This window comes from Aphanomyces invadans (genome assembly GCF_000520115.1).
Source record: "Aphanomyces invadans strain NJM9701 unplaced genomic scaffold supercont1.12, whole genome shotgun sequence".
Lineage (NCBI taxonomy): Eukaryota > Oomycota > Saprolegniomycetes > Saprolegniales > Verrucalvaceae > Aphanomyces > Aphanomyces invadans.
The window spans coordinates 893,584-918,463 of NW_008580157.1; the positions used below are offsets into that span (position 1 = coordinate 893,584).

At 54.3% G+C, this 24,880-nt stretch overlaps 12 protein-coding genes across 19 annotated transcripts in view; 7 read left to right on the plus strand and 5 right to left on the minus strand.

Moving 5' to 3' along the window:
- H310_06828 (hypothetical protein) overlaps positions 1-3,613 on the minus strand; it is a 5,006-nt gene extending 1,393 nt beyond the window's left edge. Inside the window, exons 1-19 of the mRNA XM_008872020.1 lie at positions 3,549-3,613; positions 3,343-3,499; positions 3,237-3,289; positions 3,117-3,184; positions 2,981-3,071; positions 2,880-2,933; positions 2,752-2,829; positions 2,606-2,695; positions 2,421-2,556; positions 2,281-2,363; positions 2,164-2,225; positions 1,979-2,098; positions 1,836-1,929; positions 1,548-1,784; positions 1,382-1,501; positions 1,269-1,337; positions 1,150-1,226; positions 1,015-1,103; positions 881-969 (exon numbers count right to left, since the gene is read on the minus strand). Coding sequence (XP_008870242.1) covers positions 881-969; positions 1,015-1,103; positions 1,150-1,226; positions 1,269-1,337; positions 1,382-1,501; positions 1,548-1,784; positions 1,836-1,929; positions 1,979-2,098; positions 2,164-2,225; positions 2,281-2,363; positions 2,421-2,556; positions 2,606-2,695; positions 2,752-2,829; positions 2,880-2,933; positions 2,981-3,071; positions 3,117-3,184; positions 3,237-3,289; positions 3,343-3,499; positions 3,549-3,551 — 1,770 coding nt within the window. The 5' untranslated portion in view covers positions 3,552-3,613. The remainder of the gene's footprint in view (positions 1-880; positions 970-1,014; positions 1,104-1,149; positions 1,227-1,268; positions 1,338-1,381; positions 1,502-1,547; positions 1,785-1,835; positions 1,930-1,978; positions 2,099-2,163; positions 2,226-2,280; positions 2,364-2,420; positions 2,557-2,605; positions 2,696-2,751; positions 2,830-2,879; positions 2,934-2,980; positions 3,072-3,116; positions 3,185-3,236; positions 3,290-3,342; positions 3,500-3,548) is intronic.
- Positions 3,614-4,198: 585 nt separating this feature from the next.
- On the plus strand, positions 4,199-5,284 carry H310_06829 (hypothetical protein). Its single transcript, XM_008872021.1, has 2 exons — positions 4,199-4,457; positions 4,502-5,284. Exons 1-2 carry the CDS (start codon positions 4,248-4,250, stop codon positions 5,165-5,167), a joined length of 876 nt encoding a protein of 291 aa, XP_008870243.1. The 5' UTR covers positions 4,199-4,247; the 3' UTR covers positions 5,168-5,284.
- Positions 5,285-5,445: 161 nt separating this feature from the next.
- On the plus strand, positions 5,446-6,835 carry H310_06830 (hypothetical protein; the record flags this gene model as incomplete). The annotated part of the gene is made up of 2 exons (XM_008872022.1): positions 5,446-6,024; positions 6,185-6,835. 2 exons carry the CDS (start codon positions 5,446-5,448, stop codon positions 6,833-6,835), a joined length of 1,230 nt encoding a protein of 409 aa, XP_008870244.1.
- A 200-nt stretch (positions 6,836-7,035) lies between these two features.
- On the plus strand, positions 7,036-7,855 carry H310_06831 (hypothetical protein). The gene is made up of 2 exons (XM_008872023.1): positions 7,036-7,114; positions 7,172-7,855. Exons 1-2 carry the CDS (start codon positions 7,083-7,085, stop codon positions 7,821-7,823), a joined length of 684 nt encoding a protein of 227 aa, XP_008870245.1. The 5' UTR covers positions 7,036-7,082; the 3' UTR covers positions 7,824-7,855.
- A 111-nt stretch (positions 7,856-7,966) lies between these two features.
- H310_06832 (hypothetical protein) lies at positions 7,967-8,760 on the plus strand. Its single transcript, XM_008872024.1, has 2 exons — positions 7,967-8,039; positions 8,092-8,760. The coding sequence occupies exons 1-2, from the start codon at positions 8,002-8,004 to the stop codon at positions 8,729-8,731; spliced, it is 678 nt and encodes a 225-aa protein (XP_008870246.1). The 5' UTR covers positions 7,967-8,001; the 3' UTR covers positions 8,732-8,760.
- Positions 8,761-9,086: 326 nt separating this feature from the next.
- On the plus strand, positions 9,087-10,668 carry H310_06833. 2 transcript variants are annotated; one of them, XM_008872026.1, is made up of 3 exons: positions 9,087-9,450; positions 9,496-9,619; positions 9,673-10,668. In XM_008872026.1, the coding sequence occupies exons 1-3, from the start codon at positions 9,132-9,134 to the stop codon at positions 9,752-9,754; spliced, it is 525 nt and encodes a 174-aa protein (XP_008870248.1). In that variant the 5' UTR covers positions 9,087-9,131; the 3' UTR covers positions 9,755-10,668. The 2 variants fall into 2 exon arrangements, with proteins under 2 accessions (XP_008870248.1, XP_008870247.1); XM_008872025.1 differs by having other exon boundaries at positions 9,087-9,619.
- On the minus strand, positions 9,756-10,712 carry H310_06834 (hypothetical protein). The gene has a single exon (XM_008872027.1). It carries the CDS (start codon positions 10,636-10,638, stop codon positions 9,790-9,792), a length of 849 nt encoding a protein of 282 aa, XP_008870249.1. The 5' UTR covers positions 10,639-10,712; the 3' UTR covers positions 9,756-9,789.
- On the minus strand, positions 10,652-14,273 carry H310_06835 (hypothetical protein). 6 transcript variants are annotated; one of them, XM_008872031.1, is made up of 12 exons: positions 13,792-14,273; positions 13,434-13,739; positions 13,296-13,385; positions 13,164-13,249; positions 12,864-13,101; positions 12,554-12,816; positions 12,320-12,507; positions 12,023-12,276; positions 11,732-11,964; positions 11,402-11,684; positions 11,148-11,343; positions 10,652-11,096 (listed from the first exon to the last, which is right to left on the minus strand). In XM_008872031.1, the coding sequence occupies exons 1-12, from the start codon at positions 14,176-14,178 to the stop codon at positions 10,726-10,728; spliced, it is 2,895 nt and encodes a 964-aa protein (XP_008870253.1). In that variant the 5' UTR covers positions 14,179-14,273; the 3' UTR covers positions 10,652-10,725. The 6 variants fall into 6 exon arrangements, with proteins under 6 accessions (XP_008870253.1, XP_008870251.1, XP_008870252.1 ...); XM_008872029.1 differs by having other exon boundaries at positions 10,652-11,343; XM_008872030.1 differs by having other exon boundaries at positions 13,296-13,739.
- A 1,451-nt stretch (positions 14,274-15,724) lies between these two features.
- On the minus strand, positions 15,725-18,373 carry H310_06836 (hypothetical protein). Its single transcript, XM_008872034.1, has 13 exons — positions 18,197-18,373; positions 17,788-18,146; positions 17,676-17,739; positions 17,483-17,625; positions 17,307-17,424; positions 17,156-17,264; positions 17,028-17,100; positions 16,862-16,969; positions 16,686-16,811; positions 16,545-16,640; positions 16,391-16,498; positions 16,055-16,338; positions 15,725-16,004 (listed from the first exon to the last, which is right to left on the minus strand). Exons 1-13 carry the CDS (start codon positions 18,354-18,356, stop codon positions 15,812-15,814), a joined length of 1,941 nt encoding a protein of 646 aa, XP_008870256.1. The 5' UTR covers positions 18,357-18,373; the 3' UTR covers positions 15,725-15,811.
- A 389-nt stretch (positions 18,374-18,762) lies between these two features.
- On the plus strand, positions 18,763-20,583 carry H310_06837. 2 transcript variants are annotated; one of them, XM_008872035.1, is made up of 9 exons: positions 18,763-18,851; positions 18,899-19,020; positions 19,072-19,163; positions 19,214-19,363; positions 19,410-19,565; positions 19,622-19,737; positions 19,799-19,854; positions 19,907-20,215; positions 20,265-20,583. In XM_008872035.1, the coding sequence occupies exons 1-9, from the start codon at positions 18,830-18,832 to the stop codon at positions 20,523-20,525; spliced, it is 1,284 nt and encodes a 427-aa protein (XP_008870257.1). In that variant the 5' UTR covers positions 18,763-18,829; the 3' UTR covers positions 20,526-20,583. The 2 variants fall into 2 exon arrangements, with proteins under 2 accessions (XP_008870257.1, XP_008870258.1); XM_008872036.1 differs by having other exon boundaries at positions 19,907-20,583.
- Positions 20,584-20,766: 183 nt separating this feature from the next.
- H310_06838 (hypothetical protein) lies at positions 20,767-21,194 on the plus strand (the record flags this gene model as incomplete). Its single annotated transcript, XM_008872037.1, has 2 exons — positions 20,767-20,883; positions 20,934-21,194. The coding sequence occupies 2 exons, from the start codon at positions 20,767-20,769 to the stop codon at positions 21,111-21,113; spliced, it is 297 nt and encodes a 98-aa protein (XP_008870259.1). The 3' UTR covers positions 21,114-21,194.
- Positions 21,195-21,201: 7 nt separating this feature from the next.
- On the minus strand, positions 21,202-24,868 carry H310_06839 (hypothetical protein). Its single transcript, XM_008872038.1, has 5 exons — positions 23,897-24,868; positions 23,503-23,843; positions 23,315-23,446; positions 22,997-23,262; positions 21,202-22,941 (listed from the first exon to the last, which is right to left on the minus strand). The coding sequence occupies exons 1-5, from the start codon at positions 24,810-24,812 to the stop codon at positions 21,276-21,278; spliced, it is 3,321 nt and encodes a 1,106-aa protein (XP_008870260.1). The 5' UTR covers positions 24,813-24,868; the 3' UTR covers positions 21,202-21,275.
- Between the last annotated feature and the right edge of the window lie 12 nt (positions 24,869-24,880).

Below are 24,880 nucleotides of genomic sequence, written 5' to 3' on the forward strand. Positions count from 1 at the left end.
TGCTGGCAAGGCACTGAGCGACTTGACGTTGGCAGAACTGCAGTCGCTGCATCCCAAGTTTGAACCGGACGTGATGGCGATTTGGGACTTCGAAGCCAGCGTCGAGCGCAAGAATGTGCCTGGGGGCACGAGCGAGTCGGCAGTTCAAGACCACATTCACGCAGTCAAGGCATGGATTGCAAATTCCGCTTAAGCCAGCACTTTGCGAGTTCCCCAACAAGTCGCTCCGAGCTTCGCATTGGAGTGTAATTTGACGACGTTTGAATCGATTGACTGTTGCGCCAGCTCCATTATCGGTATCCAACCGTCGTCGCGACTAGGTTTGACAAGTTCATTCTGAGTTGCTAGCCAACAAAGGGTCTAAGTTGAGCCAAGTCGCCCCTTGGGTCCGACTTGGCCGCGCTTGAGTGCCGCCGTCACATGCTGCTTCTTAATGACCTAAGCCTCGATGAGTTCTGTATTCTCGCTTGCTAAAGTACCGTTGCGGTAGGGTCGCCTTGGAGGAATACCTGCCACACTTGGCTCACCTACCGCGCAGTCACAGGATGTCAAGCGAAAATGTGGCAGCTCACCTCGTATGGAGTGGGGCTGTGATGTAGCACGCGGGCGAGAAAACGCTTCAGGTCGGCACGGTCCACGTACCCCTTGTGGTTTGGGTCCATCTCTTGGTAGTCGCAGTGGGCTTGGATGAGCGGCCACAAGTCCTGCGGCAAGCTTGCGAGATGCTTGACGAACGCTCGGACATCGATCCACATTTCATGGTGCATGGTTAGGCCGAACCGATGACACAGCACTTGGTGCTCCCATGGCATCCAGTCCACGGCAAACATCTAGACGGCGCCGTCCAGCAATCTTGTGTGGGGAACACAACTGCACGTACTTCGTCGAGTGCCCGCTGAAAGTCAGGGTGCCATCGCAGGTACCCCCGACGAGACGAGGTGAAGCGAGCGAACGATTCCGCCATGTCCTCTGCGCCACATGAGGACGAATGGGCCGATACATGCCGTGATGTACCCATGGAATGCGATGTCACATTGCGCAGACGCGACCAGTCAAACAGGCCGTCCCATACGCTCTTCAGATTCAATCGGCCGTCCTTTCCGCTGCGACCGGCAACTGCATGAGACTTATCAATGGGCAGAAGCATACGTAGCGAATCGTCGCAGGGCCTTCTGCAGTTGGACGAACGTCAGCAGGTCCAGCGACTCGAGCTCTCGCCACAACGCCTGGTCACGTGGTTGAACGAAGCACTGGGTAACAAGACTGACCTGCGTGGCGGCGTCGAGGGAAACGAGCCCAGCACCGTCGCTGATATCACTCAAGGCAAGCAAGTCTATCTGATGGCGAATGAACATGTCGTTTGCGCATGCGAACGCCGTACTTGCTGGTGGTGAATGATTTCACGCAGCTGCTGCAACACCGCGTCGTCTCGGGGGGTGGTTTTTCCTGGACTGCGGGGGGAGTACACTCGAAGTGTGTGGGGTTTTGTCGAGTGGTGGCCCTGCGTGTTTTCGTTCATGTCGTAGAAAAAATGGATGGCTGTCAACCGTTGAAGTGCCGCGTAGTTTAGAGTGCATCGCGCGTGTCGGCGACGCCGAACGTGCCCGCGTTGTCGTGATGTGAGTATCGTAATGTGATGGCGGCAGTCGGCCACGGGGAGTTGATGACCGAAATGGATGGACAGGAAGGTGTCGGGGTTGAGGGAAGCTTCTTTCGCTTGACATAGCAAGGAATGTCGTGGGAAACAGTCGCGCCAGGAAGTCTTGGCCGTCCAAACTGCCGTCCTGCAGCCCACCCGTCCATCACGGTCGAACATGGGCCACATTTGATCGTACAGATTTCCGCATCAAGCGATGGATCCACTGAAGGTCGGACGGAGGCAACAAAGCGCCCAGAACTCTCTGAAGGTCCCCCGCAGTGATCATGCAGCTAAAATACGTCAAGCAACAAGCTGCCTTGGTGCGTAAAGGGGCCCTACCGACTTGGATGGCTCGACAGTTTTTGGAATATGCGCTCGAGCTGGCGAAAAACATCTTGACCTTTGTCAGGGTTGTCGTCGCATAGCTGAATCCGCAGTTTGTGCCACCGATCGTCGTAGCTGCGACGGAGCATGAGCCTGTTAGCTACCACCGATCCAGAGTTGCAGCACCACCCCACTCGTACCCTTCGTCCGACGAGCTTCCCAGCACGGCGCACACGTCCTTGTAGGCAATGCGAAGGTCCGGCTAAACAAATCGCATGAGCTAGTTGACTTGTGCAAATCAAGTTGATGCCACCAACCTGAGCCAACTGGCGCACTCCGGCTTCGATCTCTAGCTGCGTCAACGCTACGTTTGGTAAGGCGTGAAGCACAGCCACACATTCTATGCCTCGATTGAGTTATTTCGTGTCGCAGGAAGATGAGAACAGGAGGAACTCACCACTCAAAAGGATCCACCCGTCGTCCTCCATGTCGAACATGGCGCATTGGGTTTCCAACTCTTGAGCTGGTATGTGCTGCAACGCGTCTCGAAGACGCTCGACCGCTGGATGCAACCCCCCGACCGGCAATTGCATCTACAGGACGATTCTAAATCGAAGCGTTGACCTCGACTAAGCAACGAACGGCGACGAGGAACTGGCGCGTGCACACTGTGTCTGGCGCAGATGCGTCACAAAATGGCTGGCAAAAGTCGTAAAATGCCTCCGCCGACATCTACGTGCGTGGTGTCATGAGCAAAACCCATGAGCCACATCCACGCTGCCACGTACGTCCCAGTGTGGTGCCACATCGGCCACTCGTTCAAACAGATCTGGGATTCGAATGCGAGCTGTGTGCCGCAACGATTCCTTTCGAGCCAAGCGTAGCCGTCAAGAGTGCTCTACTGACGCCGTCGTACCTCCAGCGCGGCTAAGCCATGGACTCCCAGGGCGTGCACCAGATCATTGCGAGACTAACATGAAATGGAGTAAACGTCCAAGTCACCGGAAAGGAACCGACCCGTCGTTCGTAAGCCGCTGACGTCGGCTCGCTGTCCCATGCTGTGTTTATAGGGGGTGGTCGACGAGCCGAAGTACCCTCTGCATTTGGCCTACACATGAGCCATCAACTCGCGGGGTCTCCGTTCCTTTCGCACCATATCGCAGCAAGGGCGGCATCGATGTTGACATGATTATCGTCTTCCAAGTATTGCATCCAAAATGCCTGTGTGCCGAACCAATGTTGTAAGCATATTTGGAATGCGATTCCTTGATACCTTCATGGTTGCATCGAGGGGGTCGTGCGGATGTGGCTCAATGTATGCCAACGCTATCGAAGCGGTGAGTTTCATCTTGGGCTGGTGGACGCCACAGGGCGATTACCTAAGGCTAATTGATCCCATGGAACATGATTTCCACGGTGGGGTCCGCGGAGTTGCCGTGATAATTGCGCATGTGTAAGCCCAGGATGACGCTCTTGAATCCTTGCCAACCACCTGGACGGGTGGTCGCTGGACCGTTTAGGCAACGGCGACGATCGCTACGACGGCGAGTTTGAGTGCATCTGTGTCGAGTCTGGTAGATGGCACCATCGGCCAGGAATGGCGCGGCAGCGGCGTGCCTTTCACTTGCGGTCCTTGGTCAGTTTCACGATGGCTTTTCAATTGTCGTTACGAACGCGCCACCGACAATCGTCATGTTTGAACTACTCCTGCCCACAGTCCGACTTCTGCTGCAAGAGCGAGCTCCAATCTACCCGGTGAGCTCATGTACGAAGGGATTGTTATCGTCATATCGAACGGCGTTCGCCTTCTTTCGAACGCTGTGTCTTGCCTTGTGGCTAATTTTCGACTCTTTAATTATATTCCCTACATAAATGAATGACTTGATTCTGCAGTTTTTCAGCAGAATATCTACAAGAAATCGGCGAGGCGAATTCCTACCTTTATAAATGAATATGGAACGCGACCTCTCACAACGATCTTGAAACGGTGTGGATGATGCAACCCTGTTGAAGCATTGTAATTGGTTGAAACTATCCTATGAATATAGCCAATCCTTGATCGTGAGGTCAACGCATAACTTGACTGGAATGGCCAAGTGAATATCGGGACCGTTGTCTCTGCCTTGCCCTTCTCAAGGCATTTCTTTTGAGCTATCGAAGGCGTCCCCCTCCCGAAAGCACCCTCAAAGCTTCGCTAAGATCGCTGTGACTTTGTTGTCTCCCCAAAGATCTGCGTATGAATTGGCTAATTGAATTCACTTAAATAGCCAGTAAAAGCTAGGTAATGCAGAGTGTAGTTCCTTCCAACCAGCAAGAGGCACTTCCATTGTACTTTGGAAGCGGTCGCTGTCGAGCCATGGCAGACCGAATGAGCTACTTCAAGAGCTTCACGTCTTTGACGGACCCCCTCTTAGACGATTGGAACACTGTAAACAATGACGGCGACTCGCCAAGCCAATACTGTCATCGCAAGACGTCGTCGCCTTGGATTCAGGTGCCCTTGATGGAATATCTTCGCTGTAGCTGATGGTGACATAGACATATCAAGGCTATTACGCTTCAGCATGGGAAGCTGCTGCGAGTTTGAATGAGTCATCTACTCAGAGATTACAAAGACAATTGACCTACTTGTCCAAACGTGTTCAAGCAGACATCCAGACGCTCCACGACCGACTAGACGCGGTTCAAATCAACGTTATGGACGCTACGAGGGATGCAGAAGGATCACTGACAGAAGATTTACTATGCTTGGAAGTGCTGCCACCACAGTCACAGGCTCCTGTTCAACCTTCGTGGATGGAAATGCCTCCAACGCATGTGTCACTGGATATGTTCGAGCGGCGGCTGAACGAGTTTGGAAACCAGCAAAGGCTTCAAATGGAAGATCAGTTGGCGATCCATGGCGCCAAGTGGAAGAGGATGCTTGAGCAAGTTGAACAAACACTTCTGAACTCTCTTGTCCACGTCAAGCAAATGCAGCCTACGATAGACACGAGTTCAGATGCCTCTGATCGAGGTAATCTTGCCGCGAATCATGACATCCATGGCGAAGTCAGCCAACTCGAAGAAGGTGATCAGGACGGCACAACGTTTGAGATCAAATTGTTCAACCCAACGTCTGAAGAAAGGGACTTTGAACACGTTGGAGACAAGTGCAGCCCAGACTTCAGCTTGACAGAGGACGAAGACTGGTATATGCTGTGATGCACCTGCCTCTGGGCATAGAGTGGATCGCCTGAATTTGTTTTGTGGCTTGTAATATCGATTGTGTCGTTTTTGTTGTGTGACATTTCACGCGTGTGAACACAGAGTGGTATACGGATAACATAGATTTTATGCGGAACCTGGTCAAGATCAAAACACAGATGACGGTAGTGCCGCCCGTGAGTCAACTGCGGGTCCTTTGCTTGTGAGCTTCCGAAGCATGATTCCCGTCTGCTGACGGGGCCTGTAGGCATGGCTTTCGCACGAATGACACTGTCATGCGCCATCAAGTTCGCGGGTTCCGCGAAAGCTTTGGACCGCGGGCAGTGTTTGAATATCTGAATGCTCCATTCACTGCCAATGGCCCCACCGAAGACGCTATTCAAGACAAATTCGGGTCATCTGAACCGTTCTTTGAGTGGTTTAGAGATGATCCTCATGCAGGACAACGGGGAAGTGACCGATATGTGGGGTGGGAACACTCTCTCGCGTACCTAATGCGCCACTTGAGCTCCCACATCCCGTACGATATTATCCTGGGTTTTTCACAAGGCGGCATGATGGCGACACTCCTCACCGCGCACTATCAAGCTGAGCAAGTTCCACTACCTTTCAAGGCCATCGTGTGTGTGGGGGTGGTGAGTTGGCCACTGGATGGCATGCCACCATCGATGGAGTCGTCAACTAAACTCAAGGTGCCAGCAATGATTGTGCTGGGTGAAGCCGACACATTTTTTGATACTGGCAAGGAGCTCGTCCACGTCTTTGACAAAGCAACGCGGCGCTTTTTCGTACACGCCGAAGGCCACAAGTTCCCCAGCGTCAAGAACCACCGCGCATTGTACGACGAAATCGCAGTCACTTTGAGCCGCGTTTGCTTGGCCAGACCTGTTTAGCTAAGCTTATACGTATCCGGATAAATACCATCGGTGCGGCCATGAGCAAAGTATGACCTGCCGAGGCCCAAAGCTGCGCGTACTTTGTCTGTAAGGGTGGGCTCCTGTCGACGTGTGACAGGCTGATACGTCGCCTAGGCATGGCTGGCGAACGAACACAGCTGTCATCTCCCTCCAAGTTGCGGGGTTTCGCCAAGCGCTTGGCCCAACGCAGGCCGAGTTCGTCTCGCTGAACGCCCCGTATCCCGCGAAAGGGCCTGCGCACGAGGACATTCGGAAATTCTTTGGCGAAAAGGGTCCGTACTACGAGTGGTGGGATGCCGTGGAGAATCCCGAGACACGGAAAACAGAGTACCATGGTTGGGAGCGGTCGGTTGCGTTTGTCCTGCGACAGATTGATGAACTTGGACCATTTGACGTGGTCTTGGGGTTTTCCCAAGGCGCGGCTCTCACCACGTTACTCACAGCTCATTGCCAAAAGGAACAGGGGGGCTTTCCGTACAAAGCGGTCGTCCTTGTGTGTGGTTTAGTACCAATAGACGGTCTGCCTGCAGATATGCCTGACCACTTGGACATCCCTTCGCTCCACATTGTCGGCGAACAAGATCCAATGCTACTCCTCGGTCATCAGCTCCATGGTATGTACTCCCCAACACATCGTAAGCTGCACGTTCATCCCGACGGTCACCGCTTTCCGGCCCTGCCGATCCATAAGCCCATGTACATCGACATGGCACGCTTCCTTCGTCAAGTGTGCACTCCACCTCAATGAAATGCGAAATTTGTCCAGGAATGTCGACCGAGGCAGAGCTCGAAGCCAACTTGTGAGTCATCAGAGCTTTCCCACCAAATTGAAATCCGGATAGAAATCCGGATATCCATGTGACTGTGTGTTGAGATGGGGATTGCTTTGTACTATAAGTAAGACTAGTAGTATGCACATATACATATACTAAGGTTAGTATGTATTAGCTTGAATCGACCTCTTGTTTCATTGCGGGGTCGGACTGAGGGAAGAGATGACGAACTCGAAGCTGCGCATCCTGTGCCTGTAGGTAAGAAGGTTGACGTGTTGCGAACTCACCCGCGTGCATGGTGGACAACGTAGCCACGGCAGTCGGACCAACTCGGACATCATCTCGATGCAAATGGCTGGATTTCGCCATGCCTTTGGCAATTCGGCCGACTTTGTCGCGATCAATGCCCCATTTCCTGCGTCTGGGCGTCCCCAGCAAAGCATCATCGACTTTTTCGGCGAAGAAGGGCCGTACTTTGAATGGTGGGAAGCGTTTGAGCGGACCAAGATCAGCTACCCAGGCTGGAAAAAATCGTTACCTTTCCTGCAGAATGTCGTCGCCACCCAAGGTCCGTTCGATGTTGTGGTGGGGTTTTCCCAGGGAGCGTCCGCCGCGACGTTGTTGGCGGCGCATTATCAAGTCCAGAACCAAGGGATTCCGTTCAAGGCCATCGTGCTCGCATGCGGAGTCTGTCCGCGAGATGGGATGCCGCCGGAGTTATTGCGGGAACCTGGTACGACCAATTACGGTTTGACGATCCCATCCATCCACATTATGGGCGAAAAGGACGACATTTACGATCTCAGCCAAGAACTTGTGGAAACGTACGTGCCGGTGGGTCGTCGTGTGCATGTCCATGCCGACGGCCATCGCTTCCCTCTTCCTTCTTCATCCCGCCCACTGTACAAAGAAATTGTGGAAGAGCTACGCGCGATCTGCTCCATGTCTCAGAAGTCTTCATAAATGACGTTTATCTAGCCTCCATGAACCTTTCCCGTCCTCCCTTGACTTGCTCGCAAGCATCGTGCTGCTGTCGTGTTGTCGTGACAAATGTCTTATCCGTATCCGGATAATGCACACGACATGGCGTCTCTTGCACATTTTGGTGGCACGCTTGGTCAATTGCCAACTCGCCGCCGCCATGTCGATCGGTCAGGAAAGGCTTCGAATTCTATGTCTGTTCGTACCCTTCCACGAAAGATCTCCACGCGTCTCACCTTGCTGTGTTTAGTCATGGTGGTCGCTCCAACAGCATCGTTGTCTCGCTTCAAGTGTCCGGCTTTGTGCAGGCGTTTGGGCCAGCCGCCGAGTTCGTCGAGCTGGACGGTCCTTTCCCTGCATCGGGTCCACCTGAGGAAGATATCTTGAACCTCTTTGGCGAGGACGATTCGTATTTCGAATGGTGGGATGCCAACAGCCACACAGACAAGGCGTATCCAGGATGGGAACGTTCGGTAGAGTACCTCCAACGTGAAATCGCCACCCAAGGTCCATTTGATGTGATCATTGGGTTTTCGCAAGGCGCAATGATGGCAACTTTGGCGACAGCCCACTACATGGAGAAGCATTCGGTCCCCTACAAAGCGATCGTGTTGGTCTGTGGCATGTGGCCCCAAGACGGCATGCCCGACATGTACTCCGCCGCATCCCCTGGGAAACCTCAGCTAGCATTCCCATCGTTCCACATCATGGGCGAAAAGGACTTTATGTATGAAGAAAGCAAAGCTCAAGTCGACTACTTTTCCGAAGCCACTCGCCACGTGTACTCCCACAGCCAAGGCCACCGGTTCCCGCCCCTGCCTCAATACAAGGACATGTACAAAGAAATCGCTCAGAAAATTCGCTCCGTTTGTGCCAGACCACTAGAGTAATAAAGTTCGAACAAGAGTAGTTCTGGATGGGTAGCATTGTCAAAGCATGCCGTGGATCGCCCACACTGACAGGTTGGAGCAGTATAACAGGTTCGAGTTGAACATGCCACGAATATGTCGAGCGCTGCATGCTGTCTACATCACGTGACCATCACACAGATGCCACATTGTTTGACAGCACAAAAGGCTGCTGCACAGCCAGCAATACCGCTAGTGAACGAATAGTTCAGATCGGGTCGTGGACACGTCGAGCTCGAGTTTCGCCCGGAAATATTTTTTACTAGTACTCGAAATTCATGGAATAAATGATGGATGTAGCCATTGTTTTCCGGATACGACGTTGTTATCCAGCACTTGGACCGAGCACCAGACAAACGGCTTTCCCTTTGCCGTGGCCACCATGTTCAAGCGCTTCTCTGTGGACGAGCATGTGTCCAACATCAGCAAGGTGAAGACGTCCGTGCAACGAAAGATCTGTCAGCGCATTTGTGAACAATATCCACTCTTGGATGAGAACGATGGCGAGTTGATGGAAATGTTGCTGCCCAAGAAGTCGCCGCTCCTGGTTGCCAAGTGCTCGGGAACGGAGCACCTTCAACTCGTGTGCGCAGAAGATGGGACTCCCCTCTTTTTCAACATGCGAGATGGCCCTTTCTTGCCAACGCTAAAGTTGTTGCACAAATTGCCGTCAATGATGAAGGTGATTCGCGCCGACAAAGGTGCCATTCCGTACGTGTTGTCCGGAGCAAACATCATGGCTCCAGGGTTGACGTCCAAGGGTGGGGATCTTCCCGAGGAAATTGAAGCAGGCGAACCCGTGGCAATCATGGCGGAAGGAAAGGAACTCGCGATGGCTGTGGGCATCATGCAAATGTCGACTGCCAACATGTACGAGCATTGTTTCTAGTCCACAACTGATCTCATCATTCCTTGTCTTGTAGCAAAAGCATCAACAAAGGCATTGCCGTTGAGCTCGGGCACTTTCTCGGCGACGACTTGTGGCTGCTGCACAAGATTGAATAAGTTGCACGATATGAGGTGTCATTTAGTTGTTACAGTTATACTTCCTTGAAGAACGACGACTCGCTTTGCAGCGTCAGGCCGTCCAAGAATCCGAGACTGATGTTGGGCAAACTCTCCGAGCGCGGGCGGCCAGAGTTCTGCCCCTGCAGTCCTTCGCCATCTTCGGCGATGGTTGTTGCAGCTCCACTTCCTGCCCGTCGATTCCAGTCAAAGTTGCGAGTGTCCACAGCTCGAACAGGCTGCACTTCAATGCCACCGCCCATGAGGGAGTGTTCGACAGCCATGCGTGGCGGAGCGGAAGGAGGTGGTCCCAAATCTTGGCCTTCGTTGCCGAGAAGGGAGTTTTGGGGAAGAAGGGATTGTGGACCGGGCGGTGGAGGGCCCAATGATGTGGAGAGGAAGGCAGCAGCATTCTGTTGTTGTTGCTGCAACATGTGCGTCTGGAAGTTCATCTGGTTCATGACGTGATTCGGCATGTAAGTAGTAGCGGGTATTGTGGCCATCCCGGAAGGAAATTGTTGTGGCATAAAGGTGGGCATCGGATTGAACTGCATGGGGAACTGCAGCCCTCCAGCAAGGTTTGACGACGCAGTCATGGGGTTTGGAAGTCGGCTGCCACCTTGCCGAGGAGTAGATCGCTGTATCTTGATTCGAAAACTGCCGGGTTCTGCGCGTGCCGTGAGCGTGCCGTTGTTGTTGGTACTTGTGCCATTCGCCGAGTTCTCGGCGGAAAGGAGGGGCTGCGGCGGCAATAACTGCGGGTCATCCGAAGCTTTCCGTTTCCGGGAGCTTCCGAGGAAATCCAGGCTGATGGCGTCTGATCCAAGGAGTGAAGGCGACAACGGAAGGGTCCCGACCGGAGCGGCCTCCGTGGCGGTGTCCATGTTTCTCCCTGCCTCCCGAACTGAAGTTTATTCCAAAACACAGTATCCGAACAGGTATCCGGATGTCACCGTCTATTGATTTTGATTTCAGCGATATTTGGACGGGCAGACGTCGGCAAAGGCGCAGAAGGCACACCCCATGAAAGATGGCAAGGCATCAAACTCACGCCGTCGAATCCTCTGCACGGTGTCCGCTATACCTCGAAGGATATGGTCGTCGGCTTTCGCATCGTACTGAACGACTCCTTCATCGTTTAGTCCGTGAGGACTTTCGATGGACCGGAGCACACCTCCTCTCGGCGGCACACCATGAACATGCGCATACGCTAGCATGTACAGCTGAAGTTGCAGGCTGGATTCGGCAAGCGCTTGGTTGTTGCGGGGTCCGTTGCTCATGTTGGACTTGAATTCGACGACGTACGTGCCATCCGCCCGAACGTCGATGCGATCCCAAACCCCTACAGCAAAAATGACGTCCAACGAAGGACGAGGCAAAGAGAACGAGTTGCCTTTGAGACGGATGTTTGCCTCAGGCACGTTGATATCAAACGGTGATTCCACCGCGTCGATCCGAGGTGGATTCGCTGTTTCGAATGCTATGAATGCCGCGAGGGCGTCGGTGGCTTGGTTCAGCAGCATCTCTTCTTCTTCTTTTGACCGAAAGCACCCCGACTCCCACGATGCATTCAGTGCGTCCAGGGCATTCTGTTATCCATCCAGTCCTCCTCATCACTGGCTGTGCATTCTACCATTTTCTGCGTACCTGGGATGCGTCGGGGACCCAAGGATCCGAGCTCCACGCAGCAATGCCTTCATGGAGGCTTCGACCATACACCAGACCTGGAGAAGTCGGCTGATCGATCTTGACGACCCGGGCGAGGTAGTAGCGATAGGGGCATCGCATGAACTCGTCCAGCTGCGAAAACGAAACATGCTCCAGTTGAAGCTCCTTCGCCTGGTCCGCGGTGTCGTCGCGGCGTCGAGGAAGCGATGGACGACCTGGTGGATGGTGTACAGTTGGCGACTGCCATAGCGGGGCCAAAATCCTGCGTCCACACAGTCAAACAGGTTGACGTTCACATGGCATGGGTACCGACTAGGGGTGCCCCCGCTCGCAGTGAAAACGACGTTCAACTTGGCACACAGCATCAGGTTGCTCAGCGTCTCTCTGCATTTCTCGATGAATTCTTGTCGCTTTGCTTGGGACGTGGCGCGACCAGTTGGAGCGATCGACTCTAGCAACGCCATCGGGAGTGCAGTCGGTTCCCGCGGTTTTCGGCCTGGAAACGCCTTGTCTGCCATGCCCGAGAAGACGATTGTGTCCGCCTAACACAGGCCAACACACCATGGGAATACGTCCACGATGGACAACGGCACTTCATACTGCTATATGACGTTTCGTAGCAGTCTGGATCGATACCACCGTGACTCGACTCGTCTCGATGGAGTCATCGCGATTGCTTGGAGGGACGAGGCGTCCGCTGTCCTTCAGCAGCTGCAAATACGGTGCTACGAACGGCACATGCACGGACTTGGTTGAATGCTGAGCTTCGCCGACGGTATAAAAGTACGCAGCGAGTGCCTGCGATGCCGCAGCATCCGCTTCCGACGTCGGTGACATGAGGCCCTCCAGCTCCCCTGGGAATCGCGATCGGAATGGAACGACGAACGAGTCGGTTACCTGTCTTGGTGAAGTACGCATGCAGCAACTCGAGGCAGCTCAATGTCATCGACAGCTCCCGCATGTGGGAAAATACCGACACGAACGACTTTATCGCTGCTACGCTGTCGGCATCCAGTGTGATGGTTTGGGCAAGCGGTGTGGTGCCCTCGGCCAGCTTCACCAGCACGTCCCAGAGCGGTACGTGGCTATAGTTGCACTATCGAGTCGCAGCCACAAAGGGAGATGTCCTACCGCTTCCTCTGGAGTTCCATGACCGCGGCTAGCTTGGACGGAACGACGTGCCAGGGAGACGACGTGTGAAGGAGACTGAACAAGTACTTGGACTCGGTCAACGGGTTTGCCACCGCTTGGAGCAGCGCATGCGCTGTTTGTACAATTGCAAAATCAAACAAATTTTGCCTTTCGAGGGACCGAACATTCCCGACCCCACGTTTCTGCAACGCAGCCACGACCAGTGGAACCTCGCGTCGATCGGCACACATCACCGTCACGCTCTACGTAGAAGCCCATCTCAAACTGTGTCGGGTTCGGCACTCGTAACCTTCTTCAGATCCACGCGTGCAACGAGATCGGCGACAAAGTCGACTTCGTCTTGAGCGGACGCAAACAAATGCGTTGCGATCACTGGATCAAGTGGCCGGGACGTGGCACAGGAGGGCGCGGTGAGTGCCGCAGCTGCTTGAATGAGCTGCGGTGCCGAGTACAAGTTGGCCGTGAGCTGGACATGATTCCATGCAAGGCTCGGCATCGACGATTCATCAGCGGCGCCTTGAACGAGCCTATCCAATCAACCAAATTGGGTCATTGCTTCAAGAGCGACCGATTCTCGGGCGGTCGGTACTGTTGCAGCTTGACGATGTTGTCCGTTGGTCGAGTAAATGCGACGCAATGCTGCGACGACAACGTGACAACAATGCGACTGAGTACCTAAGGCATGTAAAAATGAGAGGACGGCACAAGAGGAAGAGAATACCTTTAGCATAGCCGGCGTCAGTGTTTGGAGATCATCGACGAGGATGCGATCGAACGAGCTGATTGCTGCATGGAGGAAGAACGGATGGTTCTGCACATGAACGAGGGTATCCAAGACAGTTCCGTGCCATGTAGTTACGTTGTGCTGCGCCAGAAGACTTCGATACGCTTCGTAGGCCGTGGACAAGTCGGTCTGTTTTGCAGCAAAGTCTGTAAACACGGCCAACGACATCTTGTACCCCTCGGGTGATAGAGCTGCGACGAAAGATGCGTACTCGTCAGGGGAAATGCCATGGCTTTCTAGATGCTCGAAGAGTCGCATCAGATCCTTCACGGCGCGTTGCAGCATTATGGGCGACTTGTAGGACGACCTCAACGACGAATGCGGAATCGAGTCGATGTGCTGGAACAAGAATGCCGCCGTTTCCGTGTGACTCATGACCTTCTGCATGATTGCACGAAGATGAAAATGTGGAGCGTGAGCGAATGATTTGTACCCGGGATATGGCGAATTCATCGTTGTACCACAGACACCATTGCGCGAACGACTGGACATTCATGTGGGGGAGCGAGTCCACGTGTCCCAGCTGTGTGTAGTCCTGCAGATGACGCAGCATGGGGATACATGGAGAGGTCGCTTCAGAGGGAGGTGCAAACACCAGTGTTGGGATTGACAAACTGCCAGCATCGATCAGGAAGGAGGCAGCACATACGCTCTTTCCTGTGCCTGGGGGCCCTTCAACGACCACGACCTTCTTCGACGCGCCAATGCCGTGTTCATTCAGTACCCTTTGCTGGTCCATAAATAGTGAAAGCCTTCCGCGATCACCCATCGACCCAAACCAGCGGCGCCACCTTCCATGGCGCGTCGCCGAGCGCAACATTTTGGCACAAGTAGATATCCGGATACCAATCGGATGCTCTCGTTCAAGCCTTGGAGGAGAGAACACTGGGCCGGCGTCACCGCGAAGTGGCAAGGAGTCTCTGCGGAGCTTTGGGCTTCACATCAGGTCGGATCTGGGGGGCTCTGATCTCATTGACAGGTTTCCTCGACGATCGAGATCCGACAAGCAAACGATATCGTCGAGAAATGTCAACCCACCGTGGAGGTGATGCGAATCAACAGCACGAGGTACATACAACCTCCACTGGCAGCTACATGCAGCACGGCGACCTGGACCCGCTGCGGCTGTCAAGTGTATCCGAAAGAGCGGAAGCGCGAGGAGACTCTGTGACTCGTCTAGAGTGCAAATGATTGTGTCAGGCGAGCTTGGACACGATCTGGCACCACTCGTACATCAGACTCGACGTCAATTGCACATACAAAAAGTTGAACCCTGAGTCTGTGGTGAGAGTCGCGCGGGATTCTCCAACGGCGCCATTTCAACGACGCGCGCCAAGCACACGCCAGCCACGGTGGCCGGCAATGCAGGGATCGTAACTAGTGTCTAAGCTTTGGCGTTGGGAGGATCGAGTTCATGCTGCGAACTCCAAGTCGGTGGACGTGCACACTGTTGGGGATGGTGGAACGTGCGCTGAATGGACTCCATGACCAACGACGCGTGCGGCGAGGGCCTTGGAGCCCAAGCCCAAACCATTTCGCGCGAGATGCTGTCGAGGGCGAACAGGACAAACGTCAACCTGCTTGCGAGCACGGCACTCAAACCTGCACACTGTTCTTGACTCTTGAAGAATGGACCGAGACGATGATAGTCGAGAACTGTTGGGATCGACGACGTGTCGTTTGCGGCGAATGAGTAGAACTGGATAGAGATGTGAGTGTGCAAGGGAGCTTGGGCCGATGGACAATGCCGTCGTACTTATCACGCAGGGAACGAACAGCTTCACGCCATGCGAACAGGAATGGCAGAGAAGAACGGTACCAGTCCCTCCATGACACATGTGCGGGCATCCATCGATGGAATCGAGTCGCCCATGCCTTCGTTAGCCTATGTCCAAACACGCGGCCCCAGGCATATCAGAGACGGCAGTCTGTTTTGAACAAAGCGCTGCTGTAGTTATCGCCGGGACTGCCACAACGACAGAGGAGCCCCCAGCAAACAACAACGCGACGTCCACACGTGATGCGTGCGAGGAGGAATCGACAATTGGCTTTGCGCTAAGATCGAGCAACTATAGGGGAGAATGGGGCACGTCAATCGTCCGCGTGTTGGAGAAACTGGCGCGCCAGTCACCATCCGTCCACAAGGCTCGATACTTTCACCCGCATGCGATGGACGTCGAGTTTGGTGTCCGAAAGGTCGAGTCGTCGCGAGCTTGGAACAATCCCTTGCACTCAAGTCGAGTCACAGCGCCTTCTCGCGCTTCCGCTCTGTCGAGTGCACTGGACAGGTGCAGGTCGCCGTGCTGCTCATGGAGATGGTGTTGCGGCGTTGGTGATGTGCTCCCATCTCCAACTGATCTCGACTAGTTCGCTCGTGCCGGGCATCACGCGAGACATGTATTCACAACGATTTCTATGGAGGTTCCATGGGGATCACGAAAATGGGCCAACTGCTACTCCCAGCGACACGCGCGCAGGGCTTCGTAGAGCTGGGCAGTCGTCAGGGACGACATGGAAGTCGACTCGTCCATTCGCATGGGCGTGTCGTCGAATGCAAGCGCGGGAATGTACTCCCCCAAGAGGAAGCATCGCAGGAACTTGCCCACCGTGTAGTGCTCGGCCAACGCGCCCGAGTACTCGGAGACTCTGAACACAGCCACGCGATCACAACAGGCCGTCGGCGCATCTCGAGGTACCTTGTAAAGAGGGACCCAAACGACTGCGCGACGGGATGCATTGTAAAATACGCCGTCGGGATGGTCGCCCCATAGTTGAAAGAGGCAGGTTCGGTGGGAGCGAAGTCGTCGTCGACGAAGCAATTGGACTTGTGCACATTGGGAAATGCAATCGAGAGCGCGTCGGCAAGACGAACCGGGCGCACGTACACGTCGGCCGGGAACTGAAACTTGTCTTGGAGCCACAGCGCCACCGAGTACAGCGGGATGGTTTGGGAAAACACAATTGCACACCACAGCGTGGTCTATTCGAACCGACCGCATGAGGTATACGTTGGTACCGATGCCGTCGAGTACCTGAATCGCGAGCACCACGCACCGGACGAGGCAAAAGTACAAGTAAAACACCGAGTTGGTGGCGACGACGAAAAACAAAATCGTAAAGAGCAACGTGCCAACCAACATCTAGACGGACCGACGGGTCAGGACGGCGCGAGCGACGGTGACAGACCTGCGTGACGTCATACTCGCACGAGTCGACGCGGTTCCGAAGGAGGTTCTTCTTTTTGCCGAGGAAGAGCCTCCATAGCGACGAGAGCAAGTCAAACTATGCACAGCATGTTATTCGAACGACGACGTGGATGTGCATTACCTGGACGCGGTGGAGCTTGGAAAAGTACAAGTACAAGTAGTACGTTTGCATCGTGCCAAACTCGACAAAGTCGTAGAGCAATCCAAGCTGGACCGATAGCCCGAGCACACTTGCCGCACTCGCAACCTGCGGACGAAAGGTGTGATGCACGATGGAGAGGAGCGCCGCAGATTTACCCAGAGCATGGTGCCCACATACGGAGAAAGGCCGTCAATCGCATACTGCGCCACGTCCACCATCAAGTGGATGCCTTTGACCAAGCTGGACGCCAAAGCCACGTTGATCTGCGCCATTCCCCGTTGGTACATTCAACATGCAAGCGGTTTCGAGACGAAAACGCACCTTGAACCCAGCCGGAGCATCCACGAGCCACGTGACCTGTGCTTTGAGCGTGCGGAAGTGGGAATGGCTAGATCTAATCGAAGGCCCCGGTGTGAATACAATATTGAACGGCTCATCATCGAACGTACTGCTGAAAGTAGACGATGCCTGTGGGCACGACGGAGCGATACAAGTACCCTCCGACTAGATCGAGGACGAAGAACGCCAGGTCACTCATGTACTCGGCATATCCACTCTCTGCGTCGTTGTCAGAAGAAGCGCCGCGTGACGGATGGGTACCAAGGACGTGGAACGGTGTGTCGGAATAGTATTCGCGATTGAACTTGACGTATTGCTCAGCGATGGTGGCGACCATGGCAACCCGTCGGTTCAGGAGTCGGAGAAAGAGCGACAACGACTGAGGTCACGAGAATTCGTGATCGAAATGCCATGAGGAGTGGAATTGAAGTACTAACCTTGACATGATGGCCGCCATACAACGGCATGCGCGATGGAAAGCGGACACTTAGAAGGCACATGAAGAAGTGGCAAGCGGGTCGACACAGCATGAACATCAATACGAATGGCCAGCACAGCATGGATTGAAGCTTGGACAAAACTACCATCAAGAGTCAGTTCCATTGGCACCCGCCGTTCGTGGCACAGCACATGATGGTGGGTCTCGCCGACTGTTGCCGAGAAGGCACTGCTCGATGTCCGAGGAATGGTTGAGCTGTTATGATCGACAGGTTCAGACTAACAAGAGCGATATGTTTCGTACGTGGAAAATGGCTGTCTGGAGGGGCGTGGGGCTCATGGCTTCGTTGGTGTCGGACGCACCGGAACGCTTTCGCTTTCGAATGGTCAAGTGACGATATCGCTGGAGTCTTGAGAACGTGGCGTCGTACAGGACTATGTGGCACATTGCAACGGTACAGGGATTCCCGTGCTTTCGAATTTGACGAACTACTGGGCGAAGATGATCACTGTTCCAGGCCATGTCGACCCAGAACGGTCGCCCATTGTATGCAGGCGTGTTGGCATGCACTTGAGGAGGTGAGATCGTGCCCAGGACAGTCAGAGGCGATGAGTTCTCGTTTGATCTTGAACCGAAGCGCTTCGACAGGCTTGCCACTTCCTCTACGGCATCCACGTCACTCTACCTTCGTCAACGCATATGGCACTCCTACGTTCAAGCTTGCTGGCACCACATTCGGCCATGGGGAGCACAGTCGCGACACAAATAAGGCAATCTTTAACGCGCCATCCGATGACATAGCTTTGCTTGCCCACATCGAACGACACGTCCGACTTCTCCGGCCACAAGATGTCCATCCGCGCCGCCGGCATGTCCTGATCAACCCACCCCACACGAGTTATTCGGATGCTTGGTGGTGATTGGCTTATTTATCCGGACACACCAGCCTCCCGTCTTCAATTTGCCCTTTCGTTGCGACGACAATTGCCGCCAGTGATTTCGTGGCCGTTCGAAGATTGGCCTACAGGAATCGCGGCTATGCCAAACAAGGTTTCGTGAGTGCTTGTTATGGGAGATGGCAAGTAACGTTATGCCGACCTTCAGCTCGTGGACGCCTGGATCAGTGCAAGGCATTGCCTTCATGGCGCACCCACTTCGTTGACCTATCTCGCTGATTTTTCGAGTTTCGGGTGAATTTTTAACGATTTTTGTGAAATCAATGGGTACCGAACTTCGAACGGCCGAAAAAACTCATCGTGACCAATAACCGACAATAATCGCTTGCCGACGCACCACGCCTTCGGTGCCGTTCATTCCTTCCGCCGCGCCGTCGACCACTTGCATCATGCAGCGGTTCCTTCGTTCCGGTATGGCGTCCTGCGGCCTGTTTGCAGCTTCAGCGGTGCGCATGTAGGGTCATCCATCCGCAACTTCAGCAGCCTCCAAACCACTGCCATGAAGCGCGTGGTAGGGTCGTTGCAACAGAGTGTCGATATTGAAGGCAACACGAATCTGTGGCTCAGTGCTGGTGCCGTGGTAAGAAATTGACCGCGCTAGGAATCGACAGCTCTAGCGCGATGTCTCTAGGACGAGCCGACTTTGTCCATTCTGGACCCTTCACCAGGGTTTACTGCCGCCATGCGAGAGCGCTCGTTCAACCTCGTCGACAACTTTGACTTGTAAGTAGTCTTGCAGTGCGATGGCGTGATTCTGACAGCATGATGGGTAGACCCATCAACGGATCCCATTCAACTCAACACATTCGGCAACCCATGAACGTGGACCCGTTCGCATTAGTCAAGGATAGCATCGTGTCTGTATCGGCCAACATCAAGATGATCTTGGGATCGGACCACCCCGTCTTGGAAGCCGTAGCCAAGTGCGTGTCGTGCTATGTGCATGCTTCAAACGCTGACTTGGTGTAGGTACTTCTTCGAGAACGACGGTGGCAAGAAGATCCGGCCGACCATGATCCTGTTGCTGTCCCAGGCAGCGGAGGCTGACCGTCTTGCTGGTCAGTCGACATTTCCCAAGTCAGCCGAGTACATTGCAGCGTCGCAGCAGCGCTTGGCGGAAATTACGTAGGCGACCATGGTCTCCAACTCTTGGTGATCTCATGAGTTGTCATGTGATGCAGCGAAATGATCCACACGGCGAGTTTGCTGCACGACGACGTGATCGACGAAGCCGATACCCGACGTGGCATGCAGTCTGTCAACAAGGTGTTTGGGTCCAAGCTTTCGATTCTGGCCGGTACGGCAGTCCTTTGGAGGTCCACATTTGTGGTGTTGATGGCTCCGCGTGGTATTCGTAGGCGACTTTTTGCTCGCTCGGTCGTCGATCTGCCTCGCTCGACTTCGCAGTTTGGAGGTCGGTCTCTCACAGAGTCCCTTCAATGTCCTCTCATGGACAACTTGCGTAGGCCGTGGAACTCATGTCGACTGCGATCGAGCACTTGGTCAAAGGAGAAGTCATGCAGATGCGTCATGCTGACAAGAGCGGCGCCATCTCGCCGTTTGAATACTACCTGCGGAAGAACTACTACAAAACCGGCTCGCTCATGGCCAATAGTTGCAAGGCGTCGCTCGTGCTGGGAGACCATACCGACCGTGTGTGCGAACTCGGATTTGCGTATGGTCGGCACCTCGGGCTCGCCTTTCAGCTCATTGATGACGTGCTGGATTACAGTGGCCAGAACACTGGCAAACCTATGCTGGCCGATCTCAAAGCGGTACACTGCAGGTCACGCTCCCAAGGATCTCACAGCAATGACGCTTTAGGGCTTGGCAACTGCCCCCGTCCTTTTGGCCCAAGAAGAGTTTCCCGTCTTGAAGGAACTCGTGGCACGAAAGTTTTCGTCGGAAGGAGACATTGAACTAGCCGCTGACCTTGTCGAGAAGAGCGTTGGACTGCAAAAGTCCAAGGACTTGGCGATCGCACAGGCGGAATTGGCATGTCAAGCGGCGCATCAGTTTTCTCCGTCGCCCGCTCGTGATGCGCTGGTGAAGCTGGCACAGCTCGTCATCACGCGAACCAAGTAGACGTCCGCATGATTCTCAGGCCGAACTAATAGAAACAATTTCCCGTGCAGACCTTTCCTTTGATTGGTGCATTCCTTTATTTCTCTCAGGAAGGATTGGTGGAATTTGAGGACTCCTCACTGGAAAATCGCGACAAATCGATTTCATTGGCTAATAAGTGACCAATGGACGTTCTCCACACCTTGCAATCTTTTTCACGAAGGGACGTTTCTGCAAACACCATCGGCCGCGGCGTGGAACGATGGCCAAGTCCAACGACAAGTTCTACAAGACCGTCGTCTTCGCGGAAGACATGACCGACGTCATGCTGGAAAAGGTTGTGGCGACGGCCAAGGATGCGTTCCAGCTCCAAGTGGCGGTATGTTCGTCTCGAATTGCATTCTTTCTCACATGGGGCCGTCGATGTAGTCTGGCAAGACGTTTTCAACAATTGCCGAGTTTGTTCGCAGGAACATGGAGAAAGAATACGGCCGTGGATGGAATTGTGTCGTCGGGCTCTCCTTTGGGGCTTACGTGACGCACGAGATCAAGACATACGTGTACTTCAGCGTCGCATCCGGCGTATCCGTCTTGGTCTGGAAAACGTAGACGATGACTTCGGCGACATCGAACCCCCTCCATCTAGCCTAGACCACCTCCCCCTGCCTGTAAACCAGCACCATATGCAAGTCCTTCGCTCACATCCGCCCATTCATACTCATCCAGCTTCGTATACATTATAAATGCTTCGGAGGCGCGACTTGATTCGTGCTACACCCACAGCATCTGCCGCATCTTGCTCGACAAACTGACTTTGATCACGCTCGTTTCCTCTGTCATGTCTGTGTCGTCGGCCCGCGGGGACAGCACCTCCTTCTGGTTGATGAGCTTGCCGCACGCGGCCAACTCGATCAACATGTCGGTCGCTTCGTTTCGATCGACCACAACGACATCGATCGCATCGCCGTTTTCTTCGTTGAACGGCATGTTGGCAAATCGCGATGCCCAATCTTCGTCTTCGCTGGACGCGGCGTCCCCGACGACGTTGACGACGATGCGGAGAATCTTGACTCGCTTGAGCTTGGTGCAAATCTGCGCCACGTTCCGAATCACGCGGTAGTTGAACACGTCCGAGCTCATCATGACGACAACCACGTCCAACGGTTCGTGCTCCTTCATGGCTTCTCGGATCTGCACGTTCATCTCGATGGGATCCTGCACGTCCTTCATGTTCATGCAGAAACTGAACGGTTCCCACCCGCAGTTCTTCATACGGCGCTTTGCAGAGTTGACCACGACCAGCCGTTCGTCGTCGCCCAAGATGAGCGCGCGGAGACCATCCACTTTGCCGTTCTCCTTTTCGCGGCAGTCGCCGACATACCGCAGCACCATGCGGAGCAGTGGCGGGCCGATGAGTTGATTGCAAATAACCACCGACACAATCATCGTCGCTAAGTAGCTGCCCCATCCGGGATACAGCAGCTGGATCTTCTTGGCCAACCCCAGCGTCACCCCGGCCTGCGTGATGTACGCCATCCACGACACCCGGTTGTGCATGGAGTTTTCATGGGCGAGGGCGCCACCAATGTAGCTGCCGAGGAAGATGGCAAACACGCGCGTCAGACAGAGCAGAACGGACACCGCCATTGCCTTGAGGAGGATGTCGAGTTCGAGGGATGCACCCGTGAGGGTGAAGAACCCGACGTAGACAAAGTCGGCCATCGATTTCAACAGGAGATTCAGTTCTTCACGGTTCGATCCGTGGTTCCAGTTGTACAGCGTCGCCCCGGCCACCATGCAGCACATGAGCGATTCCAGCCAGGGGTGGCACAAATGCCCAAGTACAAACAAGCTGAAGCCAAACATGAGGATCACGAGTTGCTTGGAGAACTGGAGCAACTTGTGCATCCGGCTGCGGCGACTGATACGCGGCGTGCGCCACAGAATCACATACGACATGAACTTGCCCGACAAAATGCCGACAGCGACGGAGATGACCATCTGCGCCACAAGCTCCATCACGCTCTGGAAACTGATGCTCTTGTCACTCAAAAACGCCTCCGTGATCATGCTGTTGATGTTGAAGAGAACAATGACAACAATGTCGCACAGCACCGTCACGCTAAAGATGAAGGTCGTAAAATGGCCCTGCGATCCCGTTTCTTCGATGACGGCGAGGGCCGACGACGGCGACCGCGCGATCATCATGCACCCTGCCAACATCGCAATCGCATAACACTCCATCGTGGTCGTGGCTTGAAGAAAGACGAGGTAGTTGGCCAGCACGATGATCGTGAGCGTCCCAATGACGTATTCAAACAGAGTCAGCCACAGCGTGACTGACAAGATGCTCTTGATCTTTCGACGCATTTCCACCCAATGCAGCTTGGCGCCGGCGGCCAGCCCAATGTACGCCAGCGCCAATTCATCCACAAAACTATCCACGTTTTTACACCGTGAGCACAAGAATGAAATCATACGATACAACACACCGCATCTGGCCGATCTCGTCCGTGGTGATCAGCTTGAGCACAAACGGACCTGCGATGATCCCCGTGGCCAAATACCCCGTGATCCGTGGCAGTCCCACGAACGGGCAAAAGTTGCTGATCGTATGGGACGCCACTGCCACGATCAAGAACGACAGCAGCACCATCTTGTCGGGCAAGTACGCTCCGAAATCTTTGGTCGGGTCAAACTCGTGCGGCTTCATTTCACGGGCAAACAGAGTGTTGTCGTCGGTGAACTGGTTCACCACCTACACACCGCCTTTTGCATCAACGTAAGACAGTCAATCGACGCGCACAAACCACAGTGTTGCCGCCTTGGTCTTGCAAAACGCAGTAGATCGGGAGCTTCCCAGGCTTCCACATCGCTTGGCCTTTGCCCACGACGTACGTGAGGAGGTACGTGTCAGCGCTCGATCGAGTAAAGCTCCGCGCCTATTCCAACGCTATGTACAGTCCGCGCCACCACAAAAGCTGTGAAAAACACGTACCACCGACACGTTGTTGATCGAACAGGATTCCTTGTGCACGACGAGGGGCTTTGGTTCGTGCGACGACACGATTTGAATCTCAATCACACTCTCCTCCTGCGCAGGATCGTCCGACGAGAAGAGAAGCTTCGTGCTCACGATCTGCGGCCGGTTGGCGTCGATGGCAAAGTTCAACGACAGGGCTGTTGTGTAATAGTACGAGTTCTTGGCCACGTTGGCGAGCTTGCACTCGACAGGGAGCGTCTGATTCACGCCAACATCGTGGTCGCCAGACCCGACATGATACTGGACCAGGTACAAACCTTTCTTGTCGTCTGCTTGTTCCACAAGCTCGAGGGGCCCTAGGCGTGACAGGTTCAGTCTCGCCTTCGAGCCCCTTGGTCGTGATACGTACCAACTCCGTTGACGGAGCAATTTCCAGTGTACCCGGACGTCGCGTTCTGCGCTTTCAATGTCAGCGTGACCATGCTACCGATTTTGGCAGGGGTCTCCGACGAAAACACCATGAAAACGCTATCAAGGACGGGAAGGGTGCCGTCCAGGACGACCGAACGAGACATGACCTTGCCTTCAGAATGGGCGGCGTTGCCTGCAACGTCCGTCAAGTTGCACGAGTACGTCATGGAGTCGACACCGATGTACGGGTCGCCGGCGCGCACGACATACTGTCCCCTGGATGACGCGATGGAGACCACTTGATTCTGAGGCTGCAACAGGCATGACCCCGACACATCGTGCTTGGATTTGACGCTCACTGTAAAGTCGACAGTGGTCCCGATGCCAAGCGCAACGATGGAAGGATTCAAGTTGGTTTTATTCTTGGACGGAGAGCGTGTTGACAACGCGGGATTCGAGACTGGTGGAACAATCTCGAACGAGTCGATTTCGGGAAGATAAGCGTAGATGGTGATGGGCAGCGTCTCCACGAGAGACGTAAGCGTCTCGTTCGTGCGGGCGACAGTGCATTTGACTTCGGTCACGCCTGCGTCCGAGTCTGGATCGCTCAGTTGAATTGTGTACCCCAAGCGCACCTTCCATTTCGAGTCTTTCTGCACCAGCGACACATTCGTGAGCGGGATATTGTTCAGAGTACACTTGGTGTCAACGTTGTCGATGGACGTGATGTCAAGCGCCACTTTGATCTCCATGCCCAAGAGCATGTCGATGCCGCAGTACCCAACGGAGGGAAGCGTCACAGGAGTTTTCGCGAGAGGAGTGCAGGACAAGACAATGTCATCTGCTGTAAGGACACCGTCTGTACCGAAGAGCTGCCCCACAAGGACCGCAACACCCAGAAGTAGCGAGCGCATCTCGATGTGTCCTCGCCGACGGACCGAAAATCCGCTTCTCCGCGGCCAAATCGAACAACAATTCGAAG